The 12,870-nt window shown below is 46.5% G+C and overlaps 1 protein-coding gene across 6 annotated transcripts in view; it reads left to right on the plus strand.

The window, feature by feature from the left end:
• ABTB3 (ankyrin repeat and BTB domain containing 3) overlaps window positions 1-12,870 on the plus strand; it is a 328,126-nt gene that overhangs the window by 237,696 nt on the left and 77,560 nt on the right. For 3 of the 6 annotated variants that reach the window (XM_061417216.1, XM_061417217.1, XM_061417218.1), the window contains exon 4: window positions 11,636-11,788. In XM_061417216.1, the coding sequence (XP_061273200.1) occupies window positions 11,636-11,788 (153 nt within the window). Of the gene's footprint in view, window positions 1-9,162; window positions 11,488-11,635; window positions 11,789-12,870 lie in introns of those variants that run through there. The other 3 variants (XM_061417222.1, XM_061417221.1, XM_061417220.1) reach the window with 3 other exon arrangements.

A 12,870-nucleotide genomic window follows, 5' to 3' on the forward strand; every position in this document is an offset into this window, starting at 1 on the left:
GTCAACCCATTTTTTATATTTCTTTTCAAATGTTTCTCTGATTTTGTGTTTTTCAACTGCAATTCAAGTATTAGGAGTTTACAGTTTTAGTCCAGAAGTTACAAGGCCCTGGGTGGTTCTTCCCTCGTCTCTCTCCAGGGTTGTTTCCTGCCCGTCCACCTCACTCCACCACTCTCTCCCCTCCTCGTCAGCTCCAGCCTGTGTATACTGTAGCCACTGCCTGCAGATGACAGAATGCAGTTACTAGCCTCAACTCCAGGTCTGTCTGCCTGTGCTGCTGCATATAACTATGTGCCCTTAGGCAAGTTATATAACCTCTCTGTTTCCTTTCATGCTCAGACCCATGCTTAGCATAAAATGGGCCCTTAATTTATGTTGTTTCAAGCCACCAAGTTTGTGGTGGTTTGTTAAGCAGCCACAGGAAACACAAGAATATGCATTTCATTCAGTTCCCAGATGATTTTGAGCTCCCTCTGCCATAGACGGAAAACTAGACCGAGGACCTAGATTGAAATTCAGGGGAATTGTGAATTTTGCACTCACCAGCATTCTTGCTCTCCAGTTCAAATTGTTAGAGACATGTTGAGCGCTTAAATGCTGATGAGAAAGTCCAGAGAGGAGGTGGAGGTTGAGCTGTGGGACTGTGGGGAGAGAAGTGATGGAGTCATGTGCCCAGGGAAGTGGGGGGTGGGTAGGACTGGAGGAGTCCCTCCTCTCCAGGGTGGGAGGGAAGATGAAGACTAGGGGAGGTGCAGCTGTTTGTTGGCAGCCGGGAGATGAGGAGATTATTATAATTTGTGTACCATTTTTGCTCTGCCTGAACCTGCTTGAACCTCAGTACTGCATTCATGAACCCCCAGCCCTCTATATCACCTTCTTCAGAATGTGTGACAGGAAAGACAAAGAAGGTCGCGTGATCACTCACATGTACCTGCTGGCATTATTAGCAGAAATCACCTCCTCACCAGTGCCCCTTGGCACTTGCCCCATTTCAGGGCATTTATGTAATTATATGGACTTTCACAGAGCAAAGGACTTGTGCTTTGGTACCTAATGGCTTGCTCTTTCCTAAAAGCATTGGCCTTACCCTACCCATGGTTCCTTTGTCTCATTTCCCAAGAGTTGTGGGCACACTTGGGATGCTAGGAAGTGGTCCTCTGTGATCCAGGCCTCGGCTTCCTCCCTGCCCCTGCCAGTTGTGCATGAGGCTGAAGGGGGCGGGATCCATGTAGAAAGAGGAGGCTACCTCTCTGCAGACAGTTAAGTCCCATGGCACCCATTGCAGGTGTGTATTAGGCAGAGTTTTCCAGAGAAACAGAACCAGCAGGATGTGTGTATGATCCACTCGGAAGAGTCAATGCTGCAGCTCAGATCTGAAGGCAGTGAGCTGGCAGAGTCCTTATTCTTTGGAAGAGATCAGTCTTTCTTTTTCTTCAGGCCTCTAACTGATTGATGAGGCCTACCCATCTTGTTGTTGTTATTATTTAGTCACTAAGCTACGTCCGACTTTTTTGTGACCCCATGGACTGCAGCACACCAGGCTTCCCCATCCTTCACTATACCCCAGAGTTTGCTCAAACTCATGTTCATTGAGTTGATGATGCCATCCAAGCATCTCATCTTCTGTGGACCCCTTCTTCTCTTGCCCTCAGCCTTTCCCAGCATCAGGGTCTTTTCAAATGAGTCGGCTCTTCACATCAAGTGGCCAAAGGATTGGAGCTTCAGCTCTAACATCAATACTTCCAATGAAGATTCGAGGGTTGATTTCCTTTACGATTGACTGGTTTGATCTCCTTGCAGTCCAAGGGACTCTCAAGAGTCTTCTCTAGCACAACAGTTTGAAAGCATCAATTCTTTGGTGCTCAGCCTTCTTTATGGTCCAACTCTTGCATCTGTACAGGACCACTAAAAAAAAACATAGCTTTGACAATAAGAACCTTTGAGGTCAAAGTGGTGTCTCTGTTTTTTAATACTCTGTCTAGGTTTGTCATAGCTTTTCTTAAGAACAAATGTCTTTTACCTTGTGGAAGATAAATTGCTTTAAGTTCCCTGATTTAATTGTTAATCTCATCTAAAAAATACTTTCAATATCCAGCAACATCCAGACTATATATCTGGTAATATGTGTTTGACCATATGTCTGGGTACCTGTGACCCAGCCAAGCTGACATATAAAATTAACCACCACAAAGTATATATATATTTTTAAGTTTTATTGGAGAACAGTTGATTTACAATGTTGTGTCAATTTCAGTGAAGATATTCAATTATACATATACATATATTCATTCTTTTTCAGATTCTTTTCTCATAAAGGTTATCAGAATATTGAGTAGAGTGTCCTGTGCTGTACAATAGGTCCTTGTTAGTTACATATCCTATATATAGTAGTGCATATGTTAATCCCGTGCTCCTGATTTATTCCTACCCCCCCACATTTCTCCTTTGGTAAACATAAGTTTGTTTTCTGTGTCCGTGAGTCTATTCCTGTTTTGTAAATAAGTGCATTTGTTTCATTTCTTTAGATTTCACAGCTATTTGTCTTTCTCTATCTGACTTCAGTATGATAATCTCTAGGTCCATCCGTGTTGCTGCAAAAGGCATTATGTCATTCTTTTTATGGCTGAGTAATATTCCATTATATATATATATATATGTGTGAGTGTGTGTGTGTGTGTATAATGAACACTGGGGTATCTTTTTGATTTATGGTTTCTCCGAATATATGCCCAGGAGTGGGATTGCTGGATCATATAGTAGTTCCATTTTTAGATTTTTAGGAACCTCCATACTGTTCTCCATAGTGGCTACACCAGTTTACATTCTCACGAACAGTGTAGGAAGCTCCCCTTTTCTCTATACACTCTGTAGCATTTACTGTTGGTAGATTTTTTTGATGATGGCCATTCTTACCACTGAGTTGATTCCTCACTGTAGTTTTGATTTGCATTTCTCTGATAATCAATGATGTTGAACATATTTTCATGTGCTTTTTTAGCCATCTGTGTGTCTTCTTTGGATAAATGTCTACTTAGGTATCTTTGGAGATAATGTCTACTTAGATATAACCATTGCCAAGTGTATTTTTTGAGTATTTACTTTCTCAAGATGATGCTAAACACAGTCATGAATATAAAATACCTATCAGACAATAAGATGCGTGCTTGGTTCAGAGTAAACTCCCCAAGACTGAAAGATTATATTTTGTAAGATTGTTGGGAAACTGAAGGAGAATCCTGGTGGGAGGTGGAACCCACCTCCCCTGATAAAGGCTGAAACTTGCTCTCCCGACCTCCCCTACAGCTTGGTGCAGGCTTGTGACCCAGGTTTAGCCAATCCAGTATAGCATACCACCACCCCCCAGCTTTAATCAGGAGATCAAGGTACAAACACCTCCTTCTGTTTTGTTGTCTCCTGGGCCTCTCACCCTCTTACAGCGCTTACCCTCCTGGCCTCACCTTCTCCCCCTTAAACATGATAACACAATTCACCATTTCTGATTTCCTGGGCATATATTTGGAGAAACCATAAATCAAAAAGATACCCCAGTTTTCATTATACACACACACACACTCACACACATATATATACTCTCTAGGGCCTGGTTATTTAAGTGTGGTCCATGGATTGGTGGCTGAATCACTGCCAGAGAGTTTGGTAGATATGCAGAATCTTGGACCCTACCCTAGACCTACTGAATCAGAATCTTCATTTTAAAAAGATCCTAGATATTCATATGCATGTTAATATTCAAGAAGCTCTGCTGTAGCCCACACCCTTGGCTCCTCCCTCTCTAGGCTGTCTTCAGGAACCACCCCCTTGGGCAAGCCCACCGTACTTTGCACCGTAGGGCTGTCACTACAGTAACCAGCCATGACCACTTCTGACCTCTGCCATCATCTTCCTATCTTTGGTCTCACCACTACAGTGAGATCGCAGTGAATATTGCTATAGAAACCAGCCCTGGATATTGTCTAGTTGTGCTGCTTGTCCTTCACTCCCTGTGTCCCTGAAATTATGAGCCTCCCAAACCACAGTCAAACATCTAAATTCTTCTCCAGCCTAAGAAAGACTCAACAAATAACAATCATGAAAAGTCAGGGCCACATGATTTATAAAGAAAGGCATAGAAACTGCAGAGATTTGCTTCAATTTGAAGAAAGACGGGAGCATCGCTCTGTGTAGCAAGGCCTTTTCCTCCATCCAGGAGGGAGAAGGCTGAGTGATGCTAAAACAATGCTGATTATGATGACGATTATGACAGCTACTGCTTATGAGCACTTTTTGGTACCAGGCGCCGGGCTACATGCACATCATCCCATGCAGTTCTTACAGTAACCCTCTGTGCTAGTTTCCCGTGGCTGCTGTTTAAAAAAAAAAAAAAAGACTGGTATAAACGTGGAGGTTCAAAACAACACAGATTGATTATCTTACAGTCTAGGGGTCACAAATACAAAATCGGTTTCGCTAAATTTAAAGTGTCGGCAGGGCTGCCTCCTTCTGGAATCTCCAGGGGAAAATCCATTTCCTTGCTTTTTCCAGCATCTGGAGGCCACCTGTGTTCCTTAACTCCTGGTCCCTTTCCTGTATTAGTCCAACTTTTTGCTTCTGTCGTCACATCTACTCCCTCCTTTGACCTTTTTTTTTTTTTTTCCCCCGGACTGTTCCCAGGTATTAGTTGCAGCACGTGGGATCTTTTAACTTTGGCATTCAGACTCTTAGCTGTAACATGTGAGATCTGGTTCTCTGACCAGGGATCAGTCCCAAGCCCCCTGCATTGGGAGTGCAGAGTCTTAGCCACTGAACCACCAGGAAAGTCTCACCTTTGACTGTCTCACCTCCCTCTTCTAAGTTCCCTTGTGATTTCATTTCAGGCCCACCTTGGTAGTTGAGGCTAGTCTTTCCTGCTCAAAATCCTTAACTTAATCTCATGTGCAGACTCTGTTTTACCAAATAACCTTGGCAGGTTCTGGGGATTAGGATGTGGACATTCAGTGGGGTGACATTATTAGGCCAACCACACCCCTTGAAGTAGATACTGTTATTATCCCCACTTTCCCAGTGAGAGGACCAAGGCATGACCATTGGAATACAGTGAGTCCTCCATCTGTAGGGTCCACATCCACAGTTGGTTGAATCTGCAGATGCAGAGTACTGTTCTATCCCATTTTATATAAAGGATTTGAGAATTTTGGTACCAATGAGGTTCCTGAAACCAATTCCCCGTGGATACCAAGGGACAACTATACTTTGTTCAAGGTCACACAGTTTGAGGGTGGAGCTGGAATCCAGCTCTTACTCAGCCTGTCTCCAAAGCCCAAACTTCTGACCTCTGCACGGTACAGCCTTCAAATGGCTTTGAATTCATCTTCCGTTGTCACTAGGAAATGAACGAAAACCAGCAGCTCTCTAAAGAATCAGCTTCCAATGGAAGTTCCTCTACCACAGACTAAAATATTGAGGGGTGAGCAAAATTTAAGTCAAACCACAGGCATTTTCATCTGCTGGGGCTTCTATAACAAATTAACCCAAACTGGGTGGCTTGAACAAAAGAAGTTTATCTTTTTACAGTGCTAGAGACTTGTCAGAGGTGCGGTTTTTTCCAAGACCTCTCTCCTTGGCTGATAGACCGCTGCCCTCTCTCTGCATCTTTCGCATAGCTGGCTCTTTGTGTCTCTCCATGTGTCCCAGTCTCCTCGTCTTATAAGGACACTTATAAGTCACGCTGAATTAGGGCCCACTCCAATGGCCTTATTTTAATACCGTTACATTTTGAGGTTCTGGCATGTAGGGCTTTGATGCATGAATTTGGGGTTGATATCATTCAGCCCATATCAACAAGAACTGCTCTGACCTCAGGAACAAGGCAGCTCAGATCTCGGAGATGATTCCAGAGCCCTCTGGATGCCCTCACTCCCAGCTTTAATATTTGGTTCACATTCTCCACTCTCTGGTCTCCAAACTCACCTGCAGTTACCCTGTCAATACCCTGGTTTAGTCTCCTGGGGCTGCTGGGACAAATTACCACAAACCTGGTGGGTTAAAACAACACACACGCATTCTCGTACAGTTCCAGAGGTCAGTAGTCCAAAATCAATTTCACTGGCCAAAACCAAATTGTCAGCAGGTCTGCTAAATTCTGGAGTCTCTGAGAGAAGACCATTTCCTCACCTTTTCCTGCTTCTAAAGCTGCACTCCTTGTATTCCTTGGCTTGTGGTTCCTTTCAGCTCAACCCAAAAGCAGAGCATCTTGCTTCAGTATCACCTGTACTAAATCTCCCTATTTCCCTCTTCTAAGGACCCGTGCGATTGTATTTAGGACCTACCTGGATATCCAGGCTAATCTTCTCAAATTCCCTAACTGGACCATATCTTCAGACTCACTTGTGCCATCAGTATTCACAGGCTGTGGGAATATGACCTGATATCTTTGAGGGCCATTATCCAGCCAAGCACAGTGACTCTTCCTCACATGTGTCCTGGCCCCCGCATCTGTCCTGGAGGGCCAAATAGGACATGATTCACATGAAGGTTCCTTGGTTGAGCTCTAAGTCTTTTCTGCCTCGAGGCCTTTGCGCAGTCTACTACTGCTCTCTAAAATACCCATCTCTCTACACATTCGCATAGGGTCAGTTCCTTCCCATATTTGAGGTTTTGTCTCCTCTTCAGAGAGGCCTTCCCACCACCCCACCTCAACCTATTTATTCTCTATCCCAGCAACCTGGCACCAATCACAGTTTGCAATTGCTTTATTACTTGGTTGGTTTACAGGTTTCTTATATGTCTGTCTTCCTGTTAGACCATTAGCTCTATGAGAACATAGATGTGTCTTGCTCTCCACTCTATCTCCAGCCCCTGGAAGCATACCTGCAATATGAGTGCAACCTAAAGGATTTTTAGGGTTTACTTTTTAAATTTTATTGAAATATAGTTGATTTACAGTGTTGTGCTAGTTCTAGGCACACTACAGTCTACAACACATTGAGTATAGTTCCCTCTGCCAGACAGTAGGACCTTGTTGGCTGTTTTGTATATTGCTATTGCTAAGTCACTTCAGTCGTGTCTGACTCTGTGTGACCCCATAGATGGCAGCCCACCAGGCTTCCCCGTCCCTGGGATTCTCCAGGCAAGAACACTGGAGTGGGTTGCCATTTCCCTCTCCAACGCATGAAAGTGAAAAGTGAAAGTGAAGTCGCTCAGTCATGTCCAACCCTCAGCGACCCCATGGACTGCAGCCCACCAGGCTCCTCCACCCATGGGATTTTCCAGGCAAGAGTACTGGAGTGGGGTGCCATTGCCTTCTCCGTGTTTTGTATATAGTAGGGTGTAATGGTAGCCTGCCAGGCTCCTCTTTTCACAGGATTCTCCAGGCAAGAATACTGGAGTGGGTGCCATGCCCTCTTCCAGGGAATCTTCGTGACCCAGGGATCAAACTCCCATCTCTTATGTCTCCTGCATTAGCAGGCAGGCTCTTTACCACTAGCTTCTGGAAATACCATTTTAATCCTAAACCCCTAATTTATCCCTCCCTGCCTTTCCCCTTTGATAACCATAAGTTTGTTTTCTACAACTGTGGATCTGTTTCTGTTTTGTAAACAAGTTCATTTGTATAATTTTTTAGGTTCCACATATAAAGAATAGCATATTAATATTTGTCTTCCTCTATCTGACTTCCTTCACTTAGTATGATAATCTCTAGGTCTATCTATGTTGCAGCAAATGACAATATTTCACTCTTTTTCATGGCTTAGTAATATTCCATCACCGTCTTCTTTATCTATGTATCTGTCAACAGACATTTAGGTTGCTTTCGTTTCTTAACTGTTGTAAGTAGGACTTCTATGAACATTGGGATGTATATATCTTTTTGAATTGGCATTTTGTCGTTATTTATGCCCAGGAGTGGGATCACTGGATCATATGGTAGGTAACTCTGTTTTCAGTATTTTAAGGCCATAATGACAATTTTAATGGCACTGCCCTGTTTGAATTGATTGTGTTCCCCCACTCCTCTGTTCACCTCAGGCCACCTAGTCAGAGGTTATTAGATCTGGGTTGCTCCTGAATTCCCAGGGGATTTTATTAAAAATGCAGGTGCCCAGGCCCCACCCAAGACCTATTGAACCAAAACTCTGGGGGTGAAATCAGAGCCTTGGCAATTTTCACACACTCCTTGCTGCCCTCCCACCCTCCACACCCTACCCATCCATCTACCACCCCCCTCCCTACCCACCTCCCACACTGGGCCTTGATTCTTAGGTTGAATCTGCTTCACTAAACCATGAGTTCCTTGGGCCTCCTCTAGGTTTTAGTCACTACAGACAACTTCACCAACAAAGTGTTTTCTTAAAAAATGTATCAGGAGAATGCAGTCTTTTTCCCTCTTAGCATTCTCCACCCTCTCCTTAACTCAAGACCCCAGCATTCTTTCCCATCTCCAACCTCCTCCAAAAGAAACTTCACAAATAATACTATTTTTCTTTCCCTCTGAGTAGACAAGATAAGAAGATTTTTAAATGAGTTGCTGGCAAAGAATTCATGAGCTTATAAACTATTGAGGTCAGACTGACGAAAAGAAGGCAATGTTGAAAGGGGAGAAAAGTCCATAGAAAATTCCAGAGGCGGTGGAATCTGGGGTTCAAGGTTTCTCATTCGAATGCTCGTCTTGGTAAAAGTGTTATTTCGAAGGCGCAGTAGAGCGTCTTTTTCTCCTCTTCTGTATTCATCAGGAGTTGACTGTGTGCCCCAGGCCTCAGCATCTAACATGAAAGACAGCTGCTGAAGGGCAGTGTTCCAGAGGACCCTGAGGGGTTGGGAGTTGTGGGCTGTGCTTGAGGGGCTGGGACCGTGCAAAGCAAAGGCAGGCCAGGGGCTGGGGGTGCCGCCTCTGCGGAAACAGCTCAGAGGGGCGTCCCGGTTTGGCTTTAGCAGTGATGGAGTCATGGTGACAAAAATAAGTTCTGCTCACCTGAGACTGTAGAATCCAATTCAATTTCAAGTCTGTGTGTGTTTATTGAGTGCCTGATTCGGTTTAGGTGATGGAGAGAATGAGAGAATGAGGACGACAGCCTAAGCAGCAGGCTGATCCAGGCAGACATTCCCTGGGAACCTGCCCCACAGGTCCACCGGTTCAGAAACTCGATTTTATCTGTTTCTCCCAGTGAGGAATTGATAAATCTTAGTCCGTTTCATGAACATGTCATTTATTAAGTGCTCACAGCCTGCCAGGCACTGTCCCACGACTGGGGATGGGGCTGGGTTGGTGAATCCAGCAGTCCTAGGTCCCCATCTCATGGAGTTCACATTCTCATGTGGCATCTGCAAGACTGGTAGGTCAGGCCACTGGGGTGGGGGGCCACTGTGGGAAGGGTCTGTTTTGGGAGGAGTCCCCAGGAGAAATGTTTAGAGAGAGGTGGGATTTGAATTGTGGTCGGAAGGTTAAGTAGGGTGTGGATTTTCAAAGGATTGGAAACCTTATATTATAGAGAGAGAATGGAGCTGAGTGAGCAGGAATGAAAATAACCTGCCATCAAACGTCCATGACCAGATGGGCCCCCTTGGGGTAACAGGTGCATGCTGGGAAGTTGGACAAGTACCACATGGGGTTACTGCACATGGGCTGTGAAGTCAAATGTCTTGGGTCTGATTCCCAGCTCTCATATTTGCCAACCTTGTGAGCCAGGGCATGTTACTTAACCTCAGTACACTTTATTCTCCTGATCTAGAAAATAGGCATAATCATGACTAGCTTGTAGGTTGTCCTAAGCATTTAGCTGAGATCATGAATGGGATTAACTGAGATAAATGTAACAGCTGTTAAGTCTTAACATTGGATAACCAGAAAGCATTCTAGAAAAACTGGAACCTGCCACCAAAATGGGGAGACAACTGCATACAGTGAAGGTGCTCCTGCCTTGGGTAAATAAACCCTTTACTTACCACTTTCTTCTCCCACCCATGGCAGCCATGCTGGATTGAACAGCAGCTCCAGGGCTAGGGTGAAGCAAGAAAGCTGCTGGAACATGATGACATGATCTGGCCTTCCTAAATTTTACACCCACATGCCCCGCATGCCTCAACCCAGCTGTAGCCATAACGCATGAATAGGAAACCTTTTTGACCTGCACCGTGCATTTCTCAAAGTGTGGCCCCTGGTCTACCTAAATCAATATCATAGGGGCTGATTATTAAAATTATATTCGTGAGCCCTGTGCAATCAGCATTACTGGAGATAAGGCCAGGAAATCTGCATTTACACATACACACACAAAACCAGGTGATCCCCAGGCCCTTACCATACTTTAGAGCAGAAGCTCTTTGAGTGTGCCCCTCTAGGGCTTCCAGATGGCAAGGTGGTAAAGAATCGGCCTACCAATGCAGGAGACACAGGAAATGGGAGTTCTGTCCCTGGGTGAGGAAGATCCCCTGAAGTAGGCAATGGCAACCCACTCCAGTATTCTTGCCTGGGAAATTCCATGGACAGAGGAGCCTGGTGAGCTATAGCCCCTAGGGTCTCAAAGAGTTGGACAAGACTGAACACGCACCCACCTCTAACCAGTAGCATCAGCCTCAGCATAGACCCAGGACTCATTAGAAATGCAAATTCTTGGCCACATCCCCTGATCTCCTGAATCGGACACTATGGGGGTGGAGCCCAGCAATCTGCATTTTAAGAAACTCTCCAGAGAATTCTGAGCCGTGTTGTGTTCACCTGGGGGAGGTTTTAAAAGCTATCAATGTCCAGCCTCATCCTAGATGAATTAAATTAGAATCCCTGGGATAGGACTCGGGTATCAGGGTTTTGCAAAAGCTCCCTGTCCTCAGTCCTAATGAGAAGATGGAATTTATAATAATCACTTTCAGGAACAGGAAGATAGCACAAATGTATTACACCTAGAAAGTTCAGCCAGAAGCAAGATCTCGGTTAATTCATGCAGCGAGTTGGACCCCTGCTGTGACCCCTTTAGCTAGTGGGGAGCCGAGACTTCCCACAGCTCGGGGGTGTGGCTAAGGCCCCAGAGCACCGCCCCCTCCTCCCCCGCACATCGCTGGCAGCTCTGGGCTGCCCCTCCAGGTTCTCCCAGAAGACTGCTTCTTCCCAGATGCTGAAGTCTGCCAGCAGTCTGGTCCTTGAGAAAAACTGAGGCCTGGGAGAACTTCGGAAGGATGATGACAGGAAGCAGCCTAGCGGTGGGAAGGGAGTGTTGGAGGGCACTTTAAGATTGGGCTCACCGTGGGGAGCCCCAAGTCCTAATAACCCCAGGAGTGGATTGGATTCTCTACTAAGCACCTGACCCTGTGCTTGGTGCTTTAAGTGAGTCATTTCCTTAATGTTCATTTGATCGCCGAGGGAGATTACACTCACAGAAGAGTCACGTCGTATCCTTTCAGTCACATTATCCCCCATTTGCAGATGAGGAAACTGAGGCCCAAAGACTCCAGAGAGCCTGCCCCGAGGTCACCGGTGCGGTCCGGATGTCTCCAAAGGTTCTCTCACTTTGAATTGAGAGACAGTGTCTCCAGGGAAAAGGGGGAGGCGGGTGGTGGGGAAGTCGGCGATGAGCAGGGGGTGGGGCTGAGCAGGGAGCCCCTGCTACTGCCGCCCTAACGCGTCTCGGTCCCTCCCTCGCCGCAGGCCCTTCCTCGTGCTGCCGCCGCTGATGGAGTGGATCCGGGTGGCCGTGGCTCACGCCGGCCACCGCCGCAGCTTCTCCATGGACAGCGACGACGTCCGCCAGGCCGCCCGGCTGCTGCTGCCCGGCGTGGACTGCGAGCCGCGCCAGCTCAGGTAGGGTGGCGGGCTGGAGATCCCGGGGCGGCGGGGCTCTGGGAGGGCGCCCTTCCTCTCACACCCAGCCCGCGTCCCCGGTGCGGGGAGCGCGGCCGCAGCGCGCGGGGGCTTTGGGCTGGTTTGCGCCCTGGGCGGTGTGCGCGGGCAGCCTCGCTGTCACGAAGATCGAGGCTCCTCTGGTTTAAAGGAGAGACGCAGGCTTGACAATAAGCAGGTCCCTCGAGTTGCAGGGACGCAGGAGGACTGGGAGCAAGGCTATATGGGAATGCTCCTGATTCTTAGATTACAAGATATCCGTGTGCCTTGATCTTGATTCTAGGCGTATTCTTTCGATTACGTTCTCTCTCCCTCTCATCCTGCCCCTCTTCTCTCCTTCTCTTCCTTCCCTCTCCTTCTCTCCTTCCCTCTCCCCCTCCCGCCCTCGTCTTCCCTCTCTCCCTCTCTCTACTAGAAGTAAATTATTGTCTCCCTGTAGTTTTCTAACTAAACCGTGCAGAGTAGAATTTCTGGTTGGGTCTGAGAGCGCCTGTGCTTTTTCACTTGCATGGAATGAACTGGCTCGCCCTCCATTTCTCACCCCTGCATCCAGGTATCTACTGCATCAAGGTGGGAATTATTCATGGACCACTCAGGGACCCCATGCAGGGGTAGGGAGAGACTCACTTTTATCCAAAGTGAAAGAAATGAAACCACTCATTTGAGTCAAAACCTGGCTGTAAATGCAGACAATACAGAAACTCAGACATAGGTGTGTGTGCATGAGTGTGGGTGCTTTCCCGACTCCCAGGTCTGTTGTCTAGGTGTCATGGACACCATTTTCAAATCCCCATTGCCCACCAGGTAAGGGTAGCCTGTCATGTGGCCAGGCTTCAGAGATTTCCACCCTTCCAAGATCTGATTGGAAGTCTGCAAAGAAGGGGAGGGTTTGCAGAAAACAGCATAGCCCACTGAAGGCTCATAAATGCCCCACCACCCAGGGACATGCAGGGCCCTGATGCAAGTCAGCAAGCATTTACTGAAAGCTTGCCACAAAGTGAGCACCGTCATAACTGCTTTACACAGACTAATTAATAATGAAT

Source organism: Bos javanicus, chromosome 5 (assembly GCF_032452875.1).
Source record: "Bos javanicus breed banteng chromosome 5, ARS-OSU_banteng_1.0, whole genome shotgun sequence".
Taxonomy (NCBI): domain Eukaryota; kingdom Metazoa; phylum Chordata; class Mammalia; order Artiodactyla; family Bovidae; genus Bos; species Bos javanicus.